The 26020-nt window shown below is 55.2% G+C and overlaps 1 protein-coding gene across 1 annotated transcript in view; it reads right to left on the reverse strand.

The window, feature by feature from the left end:
- Positions 1-250: 250 nt before the first annotated feature.
- The window catches only part of ADAMTS14 (ADAM metallopeptidase with thrombospondin type 1 motif, 14), a 78036-nt gene continuing 52266 nt past the window's right edge, over positions 251-26020 (reverse strand). Inside the window, exons 7-21 of the mRNA XM_014530375.1 lie at positions 25179-25322; positions 24436-24568; positions 23258-23371; positions 21048-21196; positions 19003-19178; positions 16287-16420; positions 15606-15729; positions 14561-14641; positions 11703-11866; positions 10612-10780; positions 10008-10140; positions 8241-8448; positions 5106-5235; positions 4885-4977; positions 251-2574 (exon numbers count right to left, since the gene is read on the reverse strand). Of these exons, the coding sequence (XP_014385861.1) occupies positions 2075-2574; positions 4885-4977; positions 5106-5235; positions 8241-8448; positions 10008-10140; positions 10612-10780; positions 11703-11866; positions 14561-14641; positions 15606-15729; positions 16287-16420; positions 19003-19178; positions 21048-21196; positions 23258-23371; positions 24436-24568; positions 25179-25322 (2452 nt within the window). The 3' untranslated portion in view covers positions 251-2074. The remainder of the gene's footprint in view (positions 2575-4884; positions 4978-5105; positions 5236-8240; positions 8449-10007; positions 10141-10611; positions 10781-11702; positions 11867-14560; positions 14642-15605; positions 15730-16286; positions 16421-19002; positions 19179-21047; positions 21197-23257; positions 23372-24435; positions 24569-25178; positions 25323-26020) is intronic.

A 26020-nucleotide genomic window follows, 5' to 3' on the forward strand; every position in this document is an offset into this window, starting at 1 on the left:
CTTAGAATGTTCTTCGCCATGCAGACCCCAAAACCACCTCCCCGGCACGTCTACCCTTTGGGCCAAATTCTGGATGTCATATTAGTCCGTGGCTTGAACCTGTCCAAACACTGCGGCCACACCCCACAGGACTTTTGCAGGGAAAGAATGTTCACCACCTTCCAAGGAAGTCACCCCTGCATGTGTGGACAGCCTTGCTCCTTAGAATGTTCTTCGCCATGCAGACCCCAAAACCACCTCCCCGGCACGTCTACCCTTTGGGCCAAATTCTGGATGTCAACTTTCCCAAGGCCACACAGCTACTCGGCGGTGAAATCTGAGTGGGCCCTCAGCCCTGTTCTTACCTCTCCACCCTGAGTGATGCTCAGAGGAGCCCCAGGGCCAGTGAGGCCAAGGCAGGGAGGCTGCGGGTCAAGTCTTCTCGTGCCTCTAGCATCTCGCCGTCCAGCCCCCACCCCCAATCGTCTCGCCACAGCCCAGCCCCTGTCCTCCAAAACACACAGAGAGAAAACACACAACACAACATTTTGGGGTCCAGAACAAACCACCAAGGACAATGTTAATAAATACATAACAATTCAAAGATCTGGGTCTCAAAAGCAGAGTTCACAGCCCTTCCCCAGGCAGGCGGGGTCACAGGAATGGTTCAGTGTGTGCCCAGCATCAGGAGGGGCAGGCAGCAGGTGGAGGGCTCTCCGCCCCAGGCACTCCCAGGCCGGCCCGCTGCTCCTATCCCGCTGGCCTGGCTCAGAACAGCCCTCACCTGGGGAGGAAGAGCTAGCAAGCACCTCTACAGCTGCTGAAGGGTCTGGGAGACCCTTGCACCACTTGGGGTGAGGCCCCTGGGAGGGACCCTTGGGGACTCAGGTGGCTTCCAGAGAGCCAGAGGGTCAAGGGAAGTTACTTGCCCTTGGACGTAAGGGGGTAGGGGCAGCCGAGGCACCACAGTGCTGTCGGTCAGCGTCTCCTCCCCACCCCAGCAGGGGGCAGAGGCTCATATCCCGCCCGGGCGGGGTGGCCCCTGTCATTTCCAGAGCCGGGCTATGAGTGGACTCTGGTCCTCAGCTCTGAGGCCTGACTCCCCTCCCCCATCAGCACCACAAACCTCTGGCCCAGCTGGAGCCAGGTGGGGGAAGAGGACCCCTAACTCCAGCAGGAGTGGTCTTTGGCACAGGGCAATGATTGACGGGGCACAGCCTGAGAACGCACGTCCCCCCCTGTGTCCCCTTCCAGGTCGTCTCCCTTCACGCCCTGGAGTGATGTGATGACCTTGTTGCCATTCCTGGTCTAGCCGTGGCTCTAGCACCAGTTGGGAAATCCCTGGATGAGGAAGACACTTTCTAGAGTGTCCAGAGCCCCCTTGGGTGAGCTGGAGTGAGGCTGGGAGGCCCACCTGTAGACTGGAGGTCCCAGAAGCAGCAGAAAGTGCCATCTACCGAGGCAGAGGTGGCCACCAACACTGGTGGTGAGCTGACCGCCCCTTGGCCTTGGCTGGAAGAGCTGCACGGAGCTCTTGCTACAAAAGGCTTGGCCAGAGATGAACTCGCCTCCCACTTGCCCCAGCCCGGCAGCCGGAGTCCCCCAACTGCCCTCACCCCCAGCTCCCATCCTCTCTGACTGACTGCCCCGGGGCCCCACCCTCAACTTCCCTGGCCCTGCTGTGCCTCTCTGAGCAGAGGGGTCAGGTAGACAGGGCCTGCACAGGGGTCCCACAAGTTCTGTGAAGACAGGCAGCTGGACGGATTCAGCGTGGGACCCAGTGGCTGTGAGGACAGGGCGTTAGCTGGCCCTCAGTCCTGGCAGGAGAGACAGACAGGAGCCCCTGAGAGGTTCGACTCAGTCACCTGGGCTGCTTGCTGAGGTATCTCAGGTTACGGTTTTCCCTGATTTTTTTTCCTTCCTCGCACACCCATTTCACAGGTGAAAAGTATCACAGCCCGAAACTAGAACAAGAAGGCAAATAATTTAAAAGGAAGTCTGTGCTTGCCCCTGGCCCGCTGGGTGTCCTCTGAGCTGGAGGTCTTGGGCCCACAGAGTGTAAACTTGACTGGTGGCGGGATGGGCAGGGCGGGGCTCATGTCACCGGGGAGGTGGCTGGAAGGCCGGTGCCTGGATGCTTCAGGTCTTCCCCGAGTTGCCCTTTATCCTCAGAGGCTGGCAGAGGTGGGCCAGGGGTCCAGCCCCAAGGCTGCCCCCGGGTGGCGTTAGGGGAAGTACTCCGCAATGCTCCAGGACTCAGTTTCTGGGGAGCAAAGCCGAGGCGCTGGGTCACCGGGGGGCTTGTACCCAGAGGTCCTGGGAGCTGTGTGGGTTGGCCATGCGGATGGTTGTCTGAGCCCGTTGGCCCCACAGTGGGCTCCACAGCCTCTGGAGGGGTCTTGGCTCCTGGCGAGGGGCTCCCAGGCGTGGAGAAGGGTGGCGGTGAGGTCAGGCCGGGGTCCAGGCTGGCAGCAGGGCCTGAGGCCTTCTTGGTGCAGGACTCACAGCACAGCCGGTGGTAGCCGGGGATGGAGCAGTAGCGCTCGTGCACCTCCATCTGACAGAGGATCGACCTGTCCCCCATGCAGGGCTCTGCTGCACACACAGAACAAGGACCGATGCCGGGGGGACATCTGTCAGCCGCTGACACCAGGACACACCCCCGGCCTCCCCCTCAGCCCGCCAGCGGCAGGCCCTTCTCCTGCTCTGGCTGGACACACTATAAAGCTTTTCCCCAGATGGAGACACGGGCCACCTGACAGGAGACAGGACTGAGTAACAGCCCTTATTATGTGGCAGAGGGACTAAACCCCGAGCAGTGGTTCTCAAAGCAGGTCCCCAACCTGCAGCGTCAGCATCACCGACGCTTGTTGGAAATGCACATTCTCAGGCCTCACCCAGGCCTCCCGAATCAGAAACTCTGGGGTGGGGCCCAGCTCTGTGTTTTTTGTTTGTTTGTTTTTAAATATGTTTTTATTGATTTCGGAGAGGAAGGGAGAGAAACATCAATGATGAGAGAGAATCATTGATCGGCTCCTCACCCAGGCCTCCCGAATCAGAAACTCTGGGATGGGGCTCAGCTCTGTGTGTTTTCTGTTTGTTTTTAAATATGTTTTTATTGATTTCAGAGAAAGGAAGGGAGAGAGAGAAAAACATCAATGATGAGAGAGAATCATTGATCGGCTGCCTCCTGCACGCCCACACTGGGGATCAAGCCTACAACCTGGGTATGTGCCCTTGACTAGAATTGAACTTGTGACCCTTCAGTCCAAGGGCTGACGCTCTATCCACTGAGCCAAACCAGTGAGGGCCCAGCTCTGTGTTTTAACAAGACCTTCAGGGTGACGCCAATACACAGGAAACTCTGAGAACCACGGCCCTACATCATGAGTTGTCAGATTTGACTGCCAACTGGATTCACCTGGGGAGCTTTACAAATAGCCACGGCCGAGCTCCCACACCCAGAGAGACGGGTGGGGTGGGTGTGACCTGGGCACTGGGTGACTCTAACGTGTAGCAGACCTTGGGAACCTTGCTCTGGGTGGAAGTGGGAACCCGTGCCTCCTCCCAACCAACCCAAAGGAGTCTGGTCCACTCCACCAGGACCAGGCGAATACCCAGGTGAGACACCTTGTGACACGCTGATCAAACACTAACCCTCCACCAGTAAATGTGGAATCAAGCAGATCTAGGTTCCAATCAAGACTCCCCCACTTAAAAGCTGTGAGGCCTCGGGCAAGTCAATTTCTCCACCACCACCCTCTGTTTCATCACCTGTAAAATGGGGGTAACGCTGGCATTTACCAATGAATAATAACACGATAAATAACATTTATAAAATTCCTGGCATACAGGAGCGCTCACTGTACTAGTCTCTTTTGCTTTGTTTCTGCGCCAACAGAAGTCGAAGGAATGAGTCTGGTGGCCTCTAGATGGCACCAGAATTCTAGGACTGGAATCAGAGCCCCATCCTTTGCTCTTGGGAGGAAAAGGGAGGGAAACCCAGGCCCTTGCACAGCCTGAGCCTCAGCACAGGGGCAGAGAAGCCACAAAGTTGGAGCCAGAAAATTCTCTGAGGACATCTAGTCAGACTGCTTTGTTTTACAGGTGAGGTCACTAGGAGTTAGGATCTGTGGTCTTCCTGCTACTCATTTTCTTAACTCAGATCTACAATTACTTACCCTTGGGAAAGAAAGAAGGACTTTAGAAGGGCACATAGAACATTGATCCTGGTACATAGCAGGTGCTTAGTCAATTATTGATGGATGAGTGGATGAGTAGATAGGTGGGTGCATGAATGGGTAGATGGATGGATGGATGGATGGGTGGGTAGGTGGATGCATGTGTGGGAGAAAGAACTGATCATGAGGCAGAGATAAACTACTATTTTGGTTGTTGTTAGCTGACAGCTGGACAGGGGTGCAGGCATTATCTCATTTAATTCTCTCAACAGCCGTAGGACGGCAGCTCAGATCTACAACTGCTTATCCAAAAATCTTGAAACAATACATGGCTCATAATTCAGAACTTTTGAGGTTAGAAAAATAATATTCACTGTTTCATATTGTATAACATTCCCAGTGGAGATTGGGACATCATCTTATAACCAAATATGGCAATGTTTTTATAGCAGAATAACTGATCTCTTGTTAGTTCAGGTCACATTTTGCTGCCAAATGAATCTGCACCAAATTCAGGGAAACATTTGCAGCTTTCAGCATTTTAGAATTGCAGATAAGGGATCATGGACCAGGATAAGCATTATCCCCACCTCACAGCTGAGGAATCTGAAGCTTCTGGAGGCTAAGGTCACATGCACAGACTGGAAGCTGGGTCTGCTCCACCACATGGAGCAGTGACCACTTGAAGGGTGGGGGGAGGAGTGGGGCCCAGAAATACACTTACTTGATGTTATCTTGTTAATAGGATGTAGGGACCCAGATTGTGGGGTCACAAGTGCCTGGACACCAGCCCTCACGGTAGAGTTCTGGAGGTTTCCTGTGAGCAGGGAGAAGCACCTCTAATGTTGGGGATTGCTAGGGGGCCAGGATACAGGCTGGGCTGGGAATCGGGTCTAGAGGAGCTGGGCCTGCCTGGCCTCCCCCATCCCATCCTCTCCGGCTCACCTCTGCAGGCAGGCAGGCTGCAGGCCTGGATGGTGTCCGGCTTGTCCCCCTCGCACTGTCCGAGACTGTTGGCATTGGTCCGGCACACCACCTGCCGCTGCTGGATGCCCTCTCCGCAGGTGGCAGAGCACTGCCAGGAGACAGGCAGGGCCAGGCCACAGTGGTCGGGGAGGGGCAGGTGGAGAGACAGAGGGAGGGGGCAGTGAGCTCCAATCCAGCCAATGCCCAGGACAGAAAGCGTACAAACAAAGGTGCCAAGTCCCCACTTGGTCAGCGGGATGAGCAAGGACTGCTGCCAAACGGCCTCAAGACAGCACGCCAGTTGTCACACACGCCTGTCCTGGGTGGCAGACAGCCACTGAGCTCAGAACCCCAGGAACCCTTCCACCATCTGAACGGTTAAACCTGGCTCAGGACCCCATTCCGGCAATGCCGCCTGTGTCCACTCTGCCTGGTCTATGTCCGGGTTCTTAAATGTTTTGTGTATCATCCTGGCAAACTCCCCTGTTTGACACACCGGCCTGTGGGACTGGGGCACGATGGTTTACTTGCTGATATCTTGGTAACAGGATGCAGGGTCCTGGATCATGGCATCTGCTAAACACACAGCTGGGTGACAAGGTCCCATAGACATGAATGAATTTGTGGCTCAAATGACCAAAACCCAGTGTGCAGAGGCATGCTCAAAAGTGTCTTCTTCCCCAAGAGGAAAAGGCGTGGGCAAAAGGAGAAGACACAACCACATGCGAGGGCTGCCATACACAGCACCCCATTACACTTCTTCCGCAGACAAACGGGTGGGGGTGGGTGGGGCCTCCAGGAAAAGCAAGACTGCCCAGCGTGAAATTAGAATGGGAAGGCTGGGTTCAGGCACCGAGCACAGCCTCTCCTGGTGGGGTGGGGAAGAGCTTGCAGAGGTCCACTTCTCAGACTGGGCCTGGGACAACCCGAGGGAGACACCGTGTCACAGGCCACACAGAACCATAACACAAGGTGGCTCATCCTCCTGAGGTGAATAATTACAAACAGTTGCTCTCAAGTGCTTGCCAAGACTTATAAGGGGCAACTATCTCCCACCATCTGTCACTTCTCTGTTAGATTTACCTATGGGGTCTTTTGTGGGACCCGCAATCTTTCTGTTTTATACTAAAACAGGTAAATCTACGTATTACGGAGAAGAACAGAAAATCTTCGTGAGTTGTGTGGGGATTCTTGGTTATTTCAAAATACTCTTTGTGGTGCAATATTTCAAGCGTACAGAAAAGTCTGAAGAAGTTGGTCATAAAAACCTATTCAAGTACCACCACCAGCTTTGAAACATCAGCATTCCGGCTTATTTTCTAATAGTGTGTTGTGCCTTTTTAAACTTTAAGTAAATTGGAAGGGCTTTTCTTCTTCATACTTCAGTGCTTTTTCTCACATTTATTTTTCTGAGGTTTATGTTGATGCGTACCGTTCAAGCTTGTCTGTTTTTCTTGCGATGTAGTATTCATTGTATGAACAGACCATGATTCTCTTTCCCAATCTCCAATAGATAAACACTTGGGATATTCCCTAATTTTCTGCTGTTACAATAACCCTCAAGTGTGTTGTGCCTTTTTAAACTTTAAGTAAATTGGAAGGGCTTTTCTTCTTCATACTTCAGTGCTTTTTCTCACATTTATTTTTCTGAGGTTTATGTTGATGCGTACCTTTCAAGCTTGTTTGTTTTTCTTGCGATGTAGTATTCATTGTATGAACGGACCATAATTCTCTTTCCCAATCTCCAATAGATAAACATTTAGGATATTCCCTAATTTTCTGCTGTTACAATAACCCTCACCATGCTTGTCTCCTTGACCAAATGAGCTTTTTAAAATTGTGGTCAAATATACATCACCTAAAATTTACCATTTTGACTATTTTTAAGTAGATAGTTCTGTGGCATTAAGTACATTCCTATTGTTGGGCAACCCTCACCACCGTCCATCTCCAGGAATCTTTTCATCCTTCCACGCTGACACTGTCCCAGTGAACCACTAACTCCCGAGCCCTCCCTCCCCCAGCTCTAGAAACCACCAGTCTACCTTCTGTCTTTATGAATTTGACTATTCTAGGTACTTCGTCTAAGTGGGATCATATGTCATTTTGTGGCTGGTTTACTTCACTTAGCACAATGTCTTCAAGGTTTGTATCAAATGAATTTCTAAGAGAGAATCCAAGCCCAAGACATCAAGAAAAGATCCTATGGCCACTTCCAGGGCCCAGCCAAGAACACCTGGACTACCCCACAGCCTTCTTACTGTTTCCCTTTCCTACCCAGCCTCCCAACAATGAACTTTCTATGAGTTGCCAGCGTGAGCCTTTAAACCGGAAATCAGAGCTCGTAACACACACATAAAAACTCGGTAGTTTCCACTGCTCTGAGGATGCGGTACAGCTTTTAAAGCTTCATAAAGCCCCGACCACCTTCCCAGTGTCCTCCTGCAGCCCCCGGACCTCTCATTAAGCCCCAGTCCCACTGTCCTTTCAGGATCTGGCATGTGGAAAGGTTGTTCCTGCCTCAGGGGCCTTCTGTGGCTCATCTCTCAGGCCTCAGCTCAAAGGTCACCTCCTCGGTGAGGCCCTCCCGGGTACGTTAATCCATCCACGTCCCACACAGATCCAACTGCACCCTGTACATGCTTTTGTCATGAGTTTACTTGTCCCTTCTGTCTCCGTCTCTAGACCATGAGCTTTACAAGCACAAGGATCAGATCTGGCTGGCTGATGCGGATTCCTGCCTTCCTAGCTCAGTGTGCCTGGCATGTAGCTGGCACTTAGCAAATATTTCTTAAATGCAAGAATGTGCTTCAATTTGCTCATATGTAACAAGGGGATAACAGCCCATGTCTCCTAGTGCTGCATGAAGGTCCAAGCAAATAGTGAACGAATGTAAAGGCCTCGCCCGGAGCCATGGTCCAGGGTACATGGGAGCTGTTCCACTCAGTTTTGAGAAAAACCAAGTCATGTAAGGGGGGAAAGTCAGCCAGAAACTCTGCCCCTCAGGGGGCACCAGATCTTTCCATAGTTCTGCATCTTGTCCCACCTCCTCCCTGACTCCCCAGAGAAGGTGCCCCATTGGCCCAGCCCCTCCACCCTCTGAGGACAACTCACCTGGGACCAGGCTCCCGTCCGCCACTGGGCTGGGCAAGGCACTCGGAGGCAGGGCCGCCGGGCCTCCGGCCGGTCCCCAGGGCAGGCTTTGGCTGGCATGGCCTTGTGGGTACCGTTGGAGAGGGGCAGCAGGCACTGCACTGCTCGAGTCTGCACCCCCAGCTTCCCACAGCTCCGGCTGCAGGTGCTCCACTCCTCCATCACCCACCTGGAGACAGACAGGGCAGAAGGTGGAGGGGAGGTGGGGCCATGGGGACATTTCCTCCCAAGGTCGCTTCCACCCACTGAACTGCTATAGGCAGGAGCCAGAGAGTGTGGGTTTGGGCTTCAGAATGCTTGGGGGCCAAGGCCACTGTCCATCTGGCTCTGCAGATGCCAGGCTGTGTGGCCTCAAGGAGGTCACTTAATTGCTCCGCTGACTCCTCATCTGAAAAATGGGTATAATACATATTTAAATCCCGGCACCCTGCATATCCTTGAGCAAGCTTTTAACCCGTCTAAGCCTCAGTTACCCCATCTTTACATCAAGAGCACAAAACAGCTGCGACAGTCACAGCTTGTACAGTAGGACACACTCCCATGGGGCTCTTCAGACAATTCAAGGACTTGATCTATGCAAAGCACCTGGCAGGATGCATGGCATCCAGTAGGCATGTAATAAATGCAGGTACCATTACTATCACCGTTAGCGCCTGCAGAGCTTCGGTGCTGATCAGCTAAGCTGGTGGTAAACCAGGCTCTTTCAGTCAACCCCTTCCTTTAAAAAACAAAAAGCCCCAAAACTTCATTGGGCCATTTTACAGACAAGCCGGGGTGGGTGACCTGTTGGCCTTGCATGGCCTAGTGGGGAAGGCGGCCTGAATTCCAGTGTATAGTAGCACATAAAGGGAAGCGGGGAGGGCTGAGGGGCTGGGGATCCCAGCCTGGGCTGGGGATCCCAGCCTGGGCTGAGGACAGGGAGGCTGTGGCGGCCTCTAATGCTGGTCACCAGCTCCAGCCCAGCCCTGGAGCTCCTCTAGCCCGAGGGAGCAGGAGCTGCTGTGAATCAGCGGGGCCAGTGGGCACCTGCCCCCACCATGGAGGACTCCTGGGAGGGCAGGAGAGTGGATTTGGCTCTCTGTGGTTTCCTATGGCCAGCTACCCTCAACCCTGCCTGGAGGCCTGACCTTGAACCCTCCATAAGTCACAGCTCTTTCCTCTCCCCAAAGTCACTTCCAAATAACCTCAAGAATATGACCCTGTGCTCAAGAGAGCCAGTATCCTCAGGCCAGGGAACCCCAATCAGGGGCTAGATCACGGCTGGGGCTAGCAGGCCAGGCCAAGTCCATGGCCCAGATGACCAATCTGAGCTGGTGGACAGCGCCCTGCCCGGGGCTTGCAGCCTGGCAGCACTAAAACTGCTTCACCTGCATGGACCTCCCAGGCCACTGCAGAAAGCTGTGCCCCCAAATTGGGCCTCAGTTTCCCCACCTGTAAAAGAATGCTGGAAGTGACAGAACAAAGGAAGCATCTTCCTTCTGGTAGTGAAAGTTAATCCCGGAACCCAGAGGGGACAGATGGACGGGAGGGCAGCGCTGGCCGTGGGCAGAGCCTGGCATGGGCTGCTCTCTGCTCAGGGAGTCCTGCCAAGGGGCTGAGTCTCCGGGCTACAGGCTGGAGGAAGCAGGCTCCGCAGCCCCTCCTCCAAGGCCAGGGCTGAGAGGAGGTCTGCCACACCCTGGGCTGGCGGGCACGGGATCAGGCTCCGCACCCCTCCCGGGCACTCACTCAGGCTGGGGGCACTGGTGCTGGTTGCAGCGCCTGCGGATGGGTTTGGGCCTCTTCTTGTGGTCGCACAGGTGCCGCTGTACCATGTGATGGTCTCGTCGGCGCCGACAGCCGTATTTGGTGAACTGGATACCTGTAGTGGGGGGCGGGGGGCGGGCAGGCTGCCAAGGGCTGGTTGGGCAAGGCCCCCACTGCCTTGCCTGGGGCCTCGGGGACAGTGAGCTCTGGAAAGCCTGGAGGGCCAATCCCACCTCCATCTGGGCCTTTGCACTCCCTCCTGCCCAGGTCACTTTCTAAGGAAGCCTTCCCTGACCAGCCTGTCTCTCTATCCCAGGTGAACTGTGCGTGGGGACCTGGCTGCCTCTCTGCACAGACGCCCTGCCCTGCATACTGCTCTAGCACCCCAGCCCCAGCTCGGAGACCCTACCAGACGGGCTTCCACACCCTGGAGATCTTCAAGGAGAAACTGAGTCATGAACTGGGGACACCGCAGGTAGAGACAGTGTCAGCCCTCTGGCCACTCCTGCTCGTCTCCTTCTGAGAGGCCCAGGGCCGCACCCACAAGGCAGCTGATGGTTGGGGCAGCCAGGCCCAGGGGCAGTACCTCCTCCGCAGGCCTTGGTGCAGGGGGCCCAGCTCTTGAGCGCCCACTCGTAGGTGTCCGTCTCCTCCAGGAGAACGTTGTTGCTCCCGATGAGGGGCAGCAGGTCCTCGTGGATGACGTACTTGTAGGCCAGGCTGCCGCGGGGGCCACCCTCAGCCGGGGGGAGCACCTGAGGGGAGAGGTCATCCCTCAGACTCCAATCTCATGAGATGTATCCGTTTTCCCTAACAGTTCTAGGGTTTGAGTTCCTGAATTTGGGTCTTTAATCTGCTTTGAGCTAAGTTTTGTACATGATGTCAGGTAGGGGGCCAACTTCATTCACCTGTGGATATCCAGGTGACCCAGCACCATTAGTTTTTAAGAGATTTCTTTCCCCATTGTATGGTCTTGGTACCTTTGTTGAAAATAAATTGGCCTTCGATGTATGGGTGATCAATAAATACAGGGTGAACAGAAAATAGGGTGTTGGATTGAATTACTATGCTGACGTCAGTAAGCAGGCCCTGGACCCTGCCCTCCAGGGCCTCCCGGACTCGTGAGGGCAGCACCAGGAACAGAGCCTGTCCAAGCTCCCCTGCCACCCAGCCTGAGCCAACGGCACTGCGGACAGAGCCCCTCCTGGTCTCCTGGGTTAACCATCCCTGCTCCTTAAGCTCTGGCCTGTGGTCTAGGAAGAAGGGCTGGGAGAGAGGCCCCCTCCAGGACAGTGGCCCTGTTCCCTTCTCGGGAAGCCAGCAGTGCCAGGTGGCACCCCAGGGTCAGTTGCCAACTCACTCACTGGCAATGCCATAGTGCATGCTAACGCTGGATGGTGCCAGGACAACACAAGGGACAAACCCAGGGTTCTACGCTACGGAGAACAAACTCCCTGTGTGTGGCGTCTCTGGTCCGACCGTGAGACAACTGTTCCTTTTTCCCTCCTCACTGCCAGCCTGCCAGCCTGTAAGCACAAATGAGGAGCTGGCCTGCGATGGAGGGCACCGTGGCCCTGCTCAGGCTCCCGAAGAGAGTGGGGCAGGAGGATTTCCAGCAGGCCTGTGCTGGCTCGGCGGCAGGGACAGTGAGCTAGGAGGACCAGGCTGGGGGCTCACCAGGACAGCGATGGCTTCCGGCAGGGGCCCACTCGTCTTGAGGTTTTCCTTGGCGTCCTCCACTGCGTACTCCCACTCCAGGCCCATTGCAGTGAAGGTCCTGCTAGTGGCTTCCTTGCCCTTGGGGTTGAGGATGAAGCTGCCTGTGACCTGGTTCTTCACCGCTGGCCAGGGAAAGAGGGACACACAGATTTCTGTTCCCCTCCACCGGGCTGCAAGCCAGACCTCTCCAGGGGCTTCAGACCTTGCCAGGGGACCCTCGGGGCACCCTGTCTACCTGTTACTCCTTCCCACCTGAGCCTCTCGGAGCCTCTCTCCCAAACACAGAATGGGATATAACATGAGCCTTCATGGATTGTCATGAGGCTTAAACGAGATGCGTGTGGAAAGTACCAGCTCAAGACCCAGCACATGTAGACATTGTGACAGCGTGAGTTCTCTTCCTGTTAAAGAGTCCAAGTCCCCCAATTCCAGGAGAGTCTAATCATTAGACTCTAATGAGTCTGGGCAGGGCCTTCATCGCCAAGGCTTCCACCTGTCCTGGGCTTCCCCAGAGAGTTCCTACCCTGTCAGGCACACACAGGCACATACAAGGGCACATATGTGCGCGCACACACACACACACACACACACACACACACACAGTCTATACATGCTGTGTGCCTCTCGCATGTATACTCACACAACCTGTGCCAATGCCAAGTTCCAATGCCCGTCCCTGTCCTGGCCTCCGGCAGAGCCCCAACCCTTCAGGGAACTCACCCGATAAACACAGGCGAATGTGCATGCACAGACTGCCCCATGCTAGGGGCTTGCCCCACCTCTGCAGAAGCTACCTGGATCACTCCCCACCTACAGAGGATCAAGATGCTAGACTTCTGGAGGTGGGGTAGAAGCGGGCCGAGGAGGCCCAAGGGGCTGCTGATATTATGGAGCCATGTGTAGGGGTGCAGCAGTAGCCCCCTTTCTGGAGTCAAGGACCCTTCTCTCCTTGCCCCCTCCCCTCCCCGGGGCCTGTTCCATCAGGATTCCCCAGGCAAGTGGGCAGAGAGATGGTGGAGCCAAAGCCCTCCAAACCTTCACTCCCCATGCAGAGTGAGGTGGCTGCCAAGGGCACGGGCCAGGAGACAAGAGACCTGGGCTCAGACTGGCTCACCCTGAAGGTGCATCAGAGCACACAGAGGGCCCACAGCCCACTTTGGGCCTCAGTTTCCCCTTGTGCCCATTGCCTGTTTGGACTACACCTCTAGGCACCTTCCAGATCAATTACAGCTGTGCTAATGTGGATCTATTTTCCAGGGGAGACAAGTTCCCCAGGAGACCTTTAAAAATGTTTATGTTACTTTGACGATAATCTAAAAACATAAATGTCAGCATTTTTGTGACATACGAACCTGCCAAGAGATGTTATGTTTTGTGGTTGTGTTTCTGACGAGTTGGGGCCAAGCAGTGTGACTTGGTGGCCACAATATGCAAGAGGGGCCTCGGTGACAGTGTGACCTATGTGTCCTCTGGAAGGGGTCTGAACGCAGACAAGTGTGAGAGAACCATCCATTGCCCCACGTGCAGGCAGCAGCCTGCTGCCCCTCCCTGCCAGGACCCTGCTCTAAACCATGCTTACGTTTTTTAAATTCAGATATAACGCACATACCATACAACCCAGCCTTTTAAAGTGTGCAATTCAGTGCTTTTTGGTGTATTTACAAGGTTGTGCAATCTAATTCCAGAACATTTTCATCATCCCCAGAGAAATCTGAGACCCAGTAGCAGTCACTCCCTCTCCCCCACCTCTCAGCCCCTGACAATCACTGACCTATTTTCTATCTCTGTGGATTTGCCTCTTTTGGAAATACTCATTTTGTGACTGCCAACTTAGTTTCAACAAAAACAGAGTAAAGCAAACAAACCAACAAAACAAATCTCTCATGACATTCATGTTTTTCATTTGGATTTTATTGATGTATTTGGAGGCCCTAACTTTCCATCTGCCTTGGCTACATAATTGTGGAACTGTTATAACTATAAAGGGTGGGCATCTCGTTTAGTGACTATGTTTGTCATTATAATGAGAATAATTTAGACGGTAGATTGCAAAAATGGCTACAAATTCCTCCTATTCCTGTCTACATGCCCCTTTGCACTGTGACTCTACCATGTTTCCATCAAGAAAGAGAGATGGTCTGTTTCTACACCGTAAGCCTGGGCTTGGCCACAAAATGTGCTGGGCCAATGGGACATTGGAAAGCATGACGTGCCCTGGCTGAGTAGCTCAGTTGGTTAGAGTGTAGGCCCGATACCCTGATATACCAAGGTTGGGGATCCGATCCGTGGTCAGGGCACATACAAGAAGCAACCAATGAACGCATATGAGTGCATAAATAAGTGGAATAACAAATCAATGTTTCTCTCTCTCTTTCTCTTCCTCTCTCTAAAATAAACAAGCAAACAAACAAACCAGAAAGCATGACACAAAAGCTTGCGCGCTGGGCTTGCCGCTCTCACAACGCCTGAGGCCCATGTGACAGACACCACGTCTATAACGTTGGGCTAGCCTGCTGGGGGCATGGCCCTGTCAGCCCCAGGACCCCAGCTGACAGCCAGTACCAACCAGGGCCCTACACACCCACCAGCTGAGTGTATCTGCATGAGCGAGTCCAGGCAGTGAGGTAGAAGCAGCACCCAGGTGAGCCCAGCCCAAACTGCTGCACCACAGAAAAACAAAAGAAAAAGAGGATCTCTGCCATTATTCAAATTTGTGGGCTCCTCCCTGCATTAGAACCCTCTCCTCTCCCAGCTCCCCCAAACCTGTGGGAGCTCTGGGGGCCTGGCAGCCCCTCTCCCAGCACCGGGACACTCACCGATGTGGTGGGGGGCCTTCTCCAGCTTCTCGATCTGGATGTGCCTGGCACCTGCTGGGATCTGTACCAGCTTGAGAGCTCCTGCCAGAGGAGGATCCAGAAAAGCTGTGAGCACCCTGAGCCGTGGTCCCACTGCCCAGCATCCCCGTTCGTGGCCCCCACCCCTGTAGGTACTCAGGAACCTGTTTCCTGATCTGTTAAACAGGCCCGGGCCCTTCCCCACAAGGTGGTGCCAGGATCACATGAGCTGCTGTAGCTCAAGATGCTCTAGGACTCGAAGGGGCTCTGTGTGTGGTAGTTGCTACTATTTCCACTCTCTTGACCCTCCTCTCCGGATTTTTCCTCTCCTCCCCCCTTTCTTTTCACACCTTAAGCCACAGCAGGCATTTAGATGAAGCAGGCCATGAAGATCCAGCATGGCTGCCCTGGGCCCTCATGGCCAACCCAAGGCCCGGAAACAAACCTTTTTTGGAGCCACCAATCTTCTCCCAACAAGGAGAGGCAAGGCAAAGCTGTAACATCCCCCAAGGGCAATGGGCTCATTCATACTAACATGTAAAGGACTACTATCTGGCCTGTTCAACAGCAAGTTTGGCAAAATTGAAGGTGGAGAGGAAAGTCCAGGAACTCAAAAGTACCAGGAGTTCAAAGCAGGAGGCACCACGGGTGTTTTTAAAGTGAGAGAGCAGAGAGGGGAAGCACACTACCAGCTCAGCCTGGGCCACGCTTTCAAACTTGTCGGACTCCTCACTCCCACCAGCAGCCCCAGAGCCAAGAGATGGCTGACCCGTCACCACACACTGCCTAGCAGGAAAATGCTTCTGAGCCCCTGGCCCCAAGCACAGGTAGCAGATCACCTGGAAAGAAGGTGACCAGCTATGGCTTCTGGTCACCAGCCCTGGGCAGCCAGGACGGTCTGGAGACTGGCTTTGAGGCCCTTTCTCTCCACGTAAACTGTGACCCAGCTCTGGGAGGAAGGGCCCACCTGAGGGACAGCTCAGGCAGCCCAGGCACTGCTGCCCTCCCTCCAGCCCAGCCTGCTTACCTGGCTGCTTGGAGGCCTTGCCCAGCGTCCCCTTCACAGTCCGGCAGTGGGAGTTGTCGCCGCCACAGACCCCACACTTGTCGTCTGCCTTCATGGACCCCACTTCTTTGTCACAGCCGACGGGCTGAGGCCAGAGGTGGGGTCAGCGGGAGGAGGCTCCCATCCCCATTCACCACCCTGAGGTCAGCAGCCTGTGCCCCCCACTCCCTCATCCCCAGGCCCCAGACATAAGAGAACCCATAGCTGGACAGGGCTCGGTCACAAGCTTGCATGTGACATGGGCAAGGTCTTAAAACTGGCCACTCCTCTCACTTCAATGAGGCTAGGCCCCGTGGTCGGCAAACTGCGGCTCGCAAGCCACATGCGGCTCTTTGGCCCCTTGAGTGTGGCTCTTCCTAAGCCTTAGGAGTACCCTAATTAAGTTAATAACAATGTACCTACCTATATAGTTTAAGTTTAAAAAATTTGGCTCTCAAAAGAAATTTCAATCGTTGTACTGTTGATATTTGGCTCTGTTGACTAATGAGTTTGCCGACCACTGGGCTAGGCAAAAGCCCCTTCCTAGCATCCCAGGGTTATGTTTGAAGACTAAGGGGTGTGGGTGGGGACAGTGAGGCAATGCTAGTCTTTGTAGGGAGCAGAAGGGGCAGGTAGAGTGGGTCGTCTGGCGGGGTCACCTACCACACACTCTCCGCGGGCACAGACACTGTAGGGGTCCCGGTAGCTGCAGCGTGTCCCATCGTGGACCACCTGGTTCATGAAGACCACATCCCCTGTGTCCTCTGACCGGCAGATGAGCTCGCACTTCTGGGTGTCTGTGGGGAGAGGAGCCATGCGGAGCCCCCAGCTGGGCTCAAGCTGGAAGCTCCAGAGCCAGTTCTGGGCAGTAGGGGGCACAGTGGGGCTGGGGCTCAAGTGTCCTGCTCTGTCACTCACTTATGGGCCACGTGATCTTGGGCAAATTATATCTGACCCCTTCGAGCCTGTCTCTAATTTATTTTCCTTGATCAGTAAAATGCTACATTGGATGGTTGAGAAAAATCAAGTGATAAAATAATAACAAGCCAACACGTAGTGAATGCTTGCTATGTGCCAAATACTTCCAAAACCTTTACACACTCTTGATGTACAACCTTAAATGCTTTTCGTGAATTAACTCATTTAAGACTTTCTATGCCCGAGGAAGTAGGTTCTAACATGACAGAGGAGACAACCAGGGACCAGAGAGGTTAGGAATTTGTGCCAGGCCACACAGTAAGTGGAAGAGCCAGGGTCCTAGCGCAGGCAGTCTGGCTTGGGTCCTGCTCTGACCTCTACATGCATTTAACCAGCCACACATGTGGTGGTGTATCTTAACATGCTTGCAAACATTACCAGGAAGCATGAAAAGCAGGAATAATGGTAATAATGGCCTGTGTTTGGGTTTGTAAGTGGAGCAGCAGTGAGGGAGGGAAGGGGCTCCTTTCTAGTTCTAACAATTAAATGTTCTATTCTCTCTCTGGGCTATTGATGTTGTAAAAAAGGAGGTCCCAGAGAACATATAAACACTCCCTGTGTTTCTTAGAAAATGGGAGGTTGGGGCTTAGCTAGCTTCCTGGAATTTGTCTGAAAGTCCTGGGAAAACTCACAGTCCAGCTGCCCCATCAGCCTCCCCACCCCTCTCCGCCCCTCCCTGCCCTGTGCTACGGTGGTTTGTTTGGATTCTGACGGGATCTGCAAGGCTTTCAAAGCGAGCCGCTCACTCAGCCACATTCTAAGGGACCATCGGGCATCTTGCCCAGCACTCAGGACTCAGAGCCGCAACATCCAATACCACTTTGGATTTCACCCTCAGGAGTCAGATTCCTGGTGGGAACTGGTGGGGGGAAGGGGGGCAGGGCGAAGGATGGGGGCTCTAATTGTCCCCAAAGACCAGTATGACCCTGACTACCACGTCCCCAGGCAGGAGGGTCTCAGGGCAGGAGCCAGCCTACAGTGGCAAGGAAGTGGTGAGCTCCCCAGGGCAGGAGGCAAGCAAGCAGCGGGAAGACACATGTAACATGTTCCAGAGGGGTATGTGTCCGGCGAGCAGTGGACAGGCCCCTGAGGTCCCTTCCAACTTGGAGACTGGCATTCTAGATGGGCTGAACGGCTGAGGGTCCTACCATTGATACTCTAGCCAGGGCCTGAAGAGGAAAAGCTGTTCCATCGGCACTGAGGCCGAGGGCTGCTGGTGGGGTGAGCATCAGCCCGTGGAGAAACATGGAGAGAATGGTGGGGAGGTGGGCTCAGCGGACTGTCAGGGTCCCTTCAGCCCGACGGCTCTAAGGCGCGGTGAATCTCAGCCCTTCGCTGGCCTCCCTCTGCCCCTTCAAGAGCCATCCCTGGACGTGCTCACAGCAGACAGGCACTAGCCCCGTCTTGGTCCCCTCTGCATGGGTCCCACGGCCCGTGTCTGTCCACAGCAGCCTGGAGGGGGTCTGTATGAGGGTCCCACAGGTTCCCATCAGCCTGTCTTTCAAATCATTTTCATTAACTGCTGGAATGGTATCCGTAAAACCTAAAACCATGGCATGTGATAGGATCGAGCTTCTCGGGACGTTGGTTTTGCAAAGCAAGAGGTGCCTGCACCTGTACTATGCCTACCTGTACAGGTAAAGACACGTGGGAAAGGCACCAACCCAACAGGCAGCACAGCTGCCAGCTCACAGCACCTCTGGGCGAGGTGGTGTGGAGAGTGGCCACAGTGTTCGGACAGGTTCGAGCCTCGGACTAATAAGAGGGCACAGTCCTCTCATGGCCACGTGCAAGTCCCAGCTTGGAGGGCAAAGTCCTCCCAGCACAATTATAGCCAGAGGCTATCTTTGTAAGCTTGAACCTATGGTCCGAACACATGGCCCCACGTGGCTGAGTGATGTGGGCTTGATAGAGTTCAGGTGCATGTAGTTGAGTAGGATTGAAACCCATGAGAATGTTGTACACATCTTGGTGACGCCCTTACTTTGCCTCGTGGAATCTGGCCATAAAATAAAGACAGGGCTTGTAGTCCATGGTGCTGTCGCTGTCTCTCCATCATAGAGGACAGCGTCCCACCCAGACCCAGCTTTCTTCTCTTGTCTGTCTTTTCTCAATCCTTCACCGCCCTCACTCAGGTTCACCCTTGGCCGTGCTGGCGCGGCACAGATGGCCTTGCTCAAGACATTCTCCTTGCCTCTCCAGAAAACAGTCATGATAATATATAAACCAGGGATAACTATATGAGGACGGTGGCCCCCCAGAGCTACACAACATGAAGGCCTGCACCGTCCTCTGCGGCAAGCCTGCCAACTGCAATGTCCCTTTCGGTGTCCCCACTGTCCCTCAGCCTTCACCGCTGGGCCCAGGCCTGGGGGGTGGGGGGGGAGCAGGGCCCACTCACCGTCGTCAGGCTCGTGGGGGACCCAGCTGTGCTTGGCGTTCTGGTGGAGGTAGTAGGAGTTGCGCTTGGCACACTGCTGGGCCCGGAAGTCCTCGTAGGGCCCCGGGCACTCCTCGCTGTTGCAGACCTGGTACTGGAACATGGGCCCTGAGCACAGGCGGCCTCCGTAGGCTGGGCTAGGGCAGCACAGGGAGATCGGTGACCTCGCGGGCTGGGAAGGCTGGGCAAGGCCGGGCTTCCCACATGGCAGCTCAGCCTCTTAGACTAGCTTCAAAAGGGGCTCTTCTAACTGGTAAACTATAGAGGGTGCCCTACTGTGGGGGCTGCTGGGCTCAGAGCCTGCTGTCACTGGCTCCATCCTTGAAGCATGTGCCACCTATTCCACTGTGGGGGAGGAGGGAAAGAGAGGTAAAAAAGTGATGGGGAAGATGGGAACGATGAACCCTCCCAACTGGGCTGGAAGAGAAATCAGTTTATTCATCTTTGTATTATATTCTTCCAAATGTCACACAAGGCCTGACATACAGTAGGAACTCAGTAAATGACTCGACTATTCCTATACCCCCACGCCCTGACTATGCAATCTTGGGTAAGTGATTTAGTTTTGCTATGCCTCAATTCCCCCTTAGAGGAGGGGCCACCATACCTCTTATTTTACCTGCCTCCTGGTGTGTCTGTGAGGAATAAATAAGAAAAGGTATTTTAAAGCAATCTGTACCCTCTTCTCCATTAAGTGCCGAGGATTCAGTAAGATTATCATGTTTTTGAGCGCACGGGTTACCGGGACTCCGCTCGGACCGCTGGGAGAATTACATGGGTCCATGCAGGAAAGTGCCCGCGTCCTGCCTGGCACAGAGCAAGCGCTCCCAGACTGGGATCGTTCTAACAGCAGCTGTCATTTATTAGTGCTTCCTCTGTGCTGGGATGTGCTGAGAGTACACATATTATTTCATTTAAGCCTCATAAAATAAAAGCAGTTCTTATTACAGAGGAGCCAATAACTGGTGGCTTTGATCAAGGGGATAATACCCATTGTGACTGGAAGGTGGTTTATCAGAGTGGGCACCACTGGGCCCCGCTCTGACTCCAGCTCCCATACCCCCCACAGGTGGAAGGTACAAGGCCGTTCCTTTTGGCGCATTTGTGTGAAAGGTCAGTTCCGCCATCCGACACAGGAACAGGCTGCTCCGGGAGGTAGTGAGTTTCCCATCCCTGGGGTAAACAGCCAAGTAGGCAGGACCTTTTCTGAGGATGCTGGGGAGGGGGAGGGGGTGTTTGTTACTGAGCCACGGCGATGCTAGGACCTTGACACTCTGCAGGCCTCATCCCATCACTCATTGCGTGAGGAGTGGGACAGGCCCTACCCTGATGAGGTTCAGACCACTGGTCCTGGAGCCAGCGGGCCCACATGCCGGCCCCAGCTGGCCCCAACCTCTCACCAGGCTGCTGTGAGCAGGCTGCTTCAGCCTGGGGGATGCAGTCCCTGCAGAACTGGGGCTCAGAAGTTCAAAACCATGGCAGGGGTCCCCACAGAAGGGCCAATAAGGGGGAAATAGAATGCACCCCCAGAATGCTGAAAGTTGGGTGGGGTGAGAGGGAGGACTTGATGTTAGAAAGAAGTATGTTAAGAAAAGTTAAAGGAAGTTCTGTTTCATGTGGTAGAAAACCAACTTGGGGAGTGTATTCTCCCGAGACATGATGACTAAGCAATTTAGATCAGTGTTTTCTCCAAGGTTAGCCAGGGGCGCAGGGTCACAGGAGGGCTTGTTAAACTGGCAGAGTCTTGGGCCCCCCAGGCTCCCAGGGAAAACTTTTGCACAAGAGTTTGAAAATGACTGGTTCAAACCCATCCTCAGATGTCAGACCCAGTGGGAGATGTCAGCCCAGGTGGGAGCGATCTTCCCCCACCCACCATTGTGGGTCCTCACCACTAGACACACAGCCACCTGCAGGGTCCTTCTCTCTTGTGCCCGCTCCCCCTCCAAGCCCCTCGGGCCTAAGGAGAGGGGTGCCCTGGAGTGCCCACCCCAGCTAAGCGTACTCACAAGGGATTGTCACAGTTCCGGCTACGGGATCGCACTCCGCCCCCGCATGACCGCGAACATGACCCGAAGTTGCTCCAGGAGCTCCAGCCGCCATCCTGGCCGTAAGTCTGCTCTGGTGACTTCCAGATGCAGTGACCTTTGAAGCACCACTGGGACGGAGCAGAGGGCACGAGGTCACTCTGGGGCCATGCCATCGAGCCTGCCATGGAGGCTGCCCAACTAGGCACAGGGCACAGCCGGTGGGCAGCACGGGTGAGCCCAGAGAAAGGGTCATAGGAGCACAAGCCTCAGGTGACACAGGATCCCACCATGCCATGAGCTGAGTGACCCTCCACAAAAGGGCTCCCCTCTCTGAGTCTCCTCCTCAGCTGGACCACGCAGGAAAGGTCAGCGTCCCACCAGCACAGGGCCGCCGGGGGCGCCCAGTGAGGTAGCGCCTGGCACACACAGCCCTCCAGAAATGGCGAACCACACTATTAATGACGATGACAACTATGCAATTTTTTTGTTCACCGACCCCGGAGAAATAAAAGTCTGCTAAGGGAGAGAGACACAGTCTTCCTACAGTGGATTATCTACAGTCAATCTCGGCTCTCCACCTCGAAATCACCATCCAGGGGCCATAAGCAGGTGTGTTCGTGGGAGGCAGGCCTGCCCCAGGGGAGACCCATCCACGCATCGAGTCCGAGAGGCCTGGGTTTGAGTCCCAGCTCGGCCGTGACTAGCTGTGTGTGCTTTGGCGTAACATCACCTTGCCGAGCCCCACTCTACTCATCTGTTCAATGGGGCTGTTCTAAGAACTGAAGGCAGTAACACCTACAAAGGCCTTAGCACAGGGCCAGGAACAAAGGAGGCTCGGCCACAATGACCTCCTTGCCTTCTCCTCTAAGGCAAGTGGGAAGAAATACAGCAAAGCTCCCCGGGTCTTTTTCAATAGGTCACTCAGTGGTTCTCAGCCTTGGAGTCACCTGGGACTTTCCAAACCCCAGATGCCTTGGCTGTACCCCAGGCCAACCGAATCAGAATCTCTAGGAGAAGGGGTTTCTTAAAGAAGCCATAACAAGATATGCTCTTTATATGCCATAAAATGCACTCATTTTAAGTGTACAATTCAATAAACTTTCACAGAGTCACAGCGTTGTGCAACCGTCACCACAAACCAATTTTAGGACATTTCCATCACCCCAAGAGATAGCTCGTCCCAGATGCTGTCACACCCTGTTCTGGGGGGCGGGGACTTTTAAAGCTCCCAGATGGTTCCAATTGCGGCCAAAATTGAGAACCACTGATGAACTGCTATGTGAAATAGTGTCAGGAGAGGGCCTGGAACGATGGTGACATGTGGAGCAGCCATACTGTCTCCGGGATAACTGGGAGCCTGCCGGGCCTGTGCAGGCTATGGGAGGCCCCAGATGTGAGTGGGAGGAGCCTGGTGAGGGCAGAGGACAGAGGACAGAGGACAGGCTGGTGCGGGTGGGTGCCCAGGGGCTGGCTCACAGCTGAGGCTGAGTCATCATCACGCCTCTCTCAATGCCCTGTTTCTTCCGAGCTCTCTCATGTGCTGTGACACGATTCAGTAACTTCTGAAACACAGGAGGATGGGCAGTGTGCGTGGTCAGGGGTCAGTAGGGTCCAGAGAGGTTCAGTAAATGGCCCAAGGTCACCACCCAGCGATTCCAGCAGAGCCAGCAATAGAGCAGAGGTGGGTTTCAGAACCCAGCTCAGGGCTCCCACACCTGACCATGCAGTCCCTCTGCCAGAGGAGGCCCTGGCCCATTCCAATGCATGCGGAACAAACACACAGCAAGAAAATACATGAAAGGTCAGGTTTGTGGGGGGCGGGGGATGTGTGTGGAAGAAACAGCCTTCGGGGACAGTAGGCAGGACACCTGGAGTCCTCCTTCATCCCTTCTCTGTGTGACCTCCACAAGTTCCTTAACTTGCCTGGGCCTCACTCTCCTCATCTGTGAAATGGGAGTAAGCATTTCTGCTGGATGGGCTATGAGGTGATGCCAAATTCTGCCAACTAGAGAAGCAAAGGCTGTGGTGTGGGGTGTGAGTGTGCAGGAGTTCATGTGAGGCCTCCATGTGCACGGGGCTCCCATCTGCCCCCCCCCACCCTACCCCCACACACATTCATTACACACTTGGTGAGGAGGCAGGGGCTCCCCTGGGGCCTGAGCCCAGGAAGTCACTCCTGCTGCAGGTACCTTGCCTGGCGCACACTCGGTCCCGTCCAGCGGGGGCCCCTTCTTGGTCTTGCAGAAGTACGGGTTGTCAGGGTGGCTGCACCACAGCTGCTTACAGGGCTCAAAGGTCGTGAACTGCGTGGCAAAGGGTATGGGGTCACCCGGCTGGACTGGTTCCCCAGGTCTGACAAGGGGGCAAAGGGCAGCGACAGAGAGGAGGGAGTGGTGGAAGCTGGGAGGCAGGAGGAGTCTGTCCGGCCAGAGCCCCACACACCCTGAGGCCCAACCTTCCCCAGGTGCCAGCGGCCTCCAGCAACCCCTCCTCTCTCCAACAGGGTGCCAAGAAGGGGCAGCCACAGCCCACACTCCCGTCTCCCTCCCATGCCTCCCTCTCGGCCTTTGTCACTGACCAGAGATTAGGGTTTGAGACTCTAGGGAGGCTGTGCCCGATGCCCCTGAGCCGTGCACCTTGCCACCCAGCCCAGACAAGGCTGGACTGCCACCTCCCTCCAGTCTCACCCAGTCATGCCACAGGTTGGCAACTGTGTTTCTGATTGTCCAGAAAAGCCCCAACTTCCTTTTCTCTCCTGTCACCCCCGCCAGCCAGACAACCGTCCTCACAAATACAGCCGTTGGGCATTAAAACCCCCATATCCCAGGCTGTGTGTCCACCCCCAAAGCAGAGACCACATGTCCCAGTGCGGCCTGGGCGGTGGGGAAGGTGACCATGTGCAGGGCCTCCTGGTCCTGCAGAGCCGAGGAGGGGGCTGCATTCCTGGATCGGGGGAGGGGGGCGGGGTGAGGCTCTCAGTGCAGTGAGTCACCAAGGCCTGGTCCCGCAGAAAGCCCCCCGCCCTGGGATGTCCCCTGCTCTGAGCCTCTGCTTGGCCCTGGGAGTGATTATTCCATCTTCCCCGGGGCTAGAGCATCCTCCAGCCACTGCCCGCGCCCACCCCTACACCTGGGGCTGGGTGGGCGGGTATGTAGCAGAAGGTGGCAGGGCCTGGGTCCCGGTCGTCCTGAGTCTCCCTGATGGAACCGAACCTTCGGCCCCAGCTCCAGACGACCAGCCCGGCCGGGCAGCAGATGTTCTGTGAATGACCAGCCCGGCCGGGCAGCAGGTGTTCTGTGAATGACCAGCCCGGGTCCCAGAAGGACATGGTCCCGGCGACCCGGCTGGGGGGCCAGTGGGCACTCACCGCGGAGCAGGTGTGGTACCCGGTGCCGAAGTCGAAGCGGCACTGCTCGTCCATTGAATAGTCAGTGCCAGGCAGCTCCGGGGGCTGGGGCCAGGCGGGCGCAAAGGGGTCATCAAGGAGGCAGTCGTAGGAGCTGGAGGTGAAGAAGGAGGTGAACCAGGCTGAAGCGGGAATCCTCAGGTTTAGGGAGCAGGAAGGCTGGCAGCAGTGCAGCCCGCCGCCCTGCGCTGTGTCTCATCTCACACAGGGCCTCCCGTCCATCCACTGTGTCTGGGGTGCTCCAGGGCCAGGGCACCCAGGGCTGGGGTTAGAGCTCAGCTTGTAGCTATCTTACAGGCCAGTTTTGCCCACGTTAGAGGATCACGCTAAGGCCAAGGTGAAAGGTTGGTTCATGGACAGTCGGAGGGCTCACTGCACTGAGGGTGGAAAAAGCCAGCCCGCCATGCAGGATGCAGGAGGCTGGGTCCTCGCCAGCTGCCATGCGAGGTTAGCACAGGATGTCTGCCTGTCCTGTCCTGTCCCACCCAAATCTACTCTGTGCCCATTCCAGGCACTGCTCTCGCCAAGTCTAGCATTTGTACTGGCCTCCATGTCCCTGGAGGCCCAGACGCTAACCAGCAACGCTGTGAATGGAGTGTGCTTCCAAGTGGCATGGCATTGGGAAGGGAGATGACTTGGGGGGATGAGGGGGCAGGCCACACGCCCCGCCCCCGTCCTGGGCCCCAAAGGGGGAGGTGACGTACGGAAGGTAGCGGCTGAGCTCCAGCTTGCTGCAGCGGGACCAGTGGAAGCGGTGGAAGGCAGCCTGCACCAGGGGTGCCATGACGCTGCCCAGGCTGGTCTCATCCGCACAGCCGTTGCCCTGACCGTCATGCTCCATGCCGAGCCTAGAGAGGGGGAGACAGAGGGGAGCCTTGAGCCATGCCCAGGGAGCCCACCCCCGGGGAGACGGGGAGGTGGGCCAGCAATGGGGACGCTGCCCTGACCAGGCTTCAGGCTGTGCCTCCTGGCCTGTTTCCCAACCAGGCAGAGGGGAGGACCATCTCTCTGGATGGAAGCTGAGGCCCCACTCGGTCCCTCAATAGGGCCAGACTCATTCTTCCCTGAAAACCTTGTCCCTGCTGATCGCTACTCCCAGACACTCCGCCCAGGACACCCTCCCTGGCCGCCCAGCCTATTGCTGACTGCCCACAGCAGAATCTGCCTGAACCTCCATTAACAGCTCGCCTGCCATGAGCTGTCTTCCCACCAGGCCTTGGCCTCCAAGTGCCGGGCCAGGTCTCATTCAGTTCAGTTCAACCTCATTGACTGAGCCCCCTGTGCCAGCCTCTCAAGCTTCTCCAAGACCCCACAGTACTTAGCACAGAGCTTTGCCTGTGGCATGCACCTACCATAGTACATTTCCAAGTCTGCTCTCTATACTTAATATTTAACGCCAAAGCCCAAAGGTTCTAAATTCTTAAATATTTGCAAGTGGCTGCATGTGGCCTTGACCACTAGGCAGACACATGGTCCTCTAAGCTTGTCCCCTCCACACGGAGAGGCCTCTGCTCAGTGAAGAGTGAACATCCCTTTCTCCCTCTCC

The sequence above is a fragment of the Myotis brandtii genome, unplaced genomic scaffold, assembly GCF_000412655.1.
Source record: "Myotis brandtii unplaced genomic scaffold, ASM41265v1 scaffold735, whole genome shotgun sequence".
In the NCBI taxonomy this organism is placed as follows: domain Eukaryota; kingdom Metazoa; phylum Chordata; class Mammalia; order Chiroptera; family Vespertilionidae; genus Myotis; species Myotis brandtii.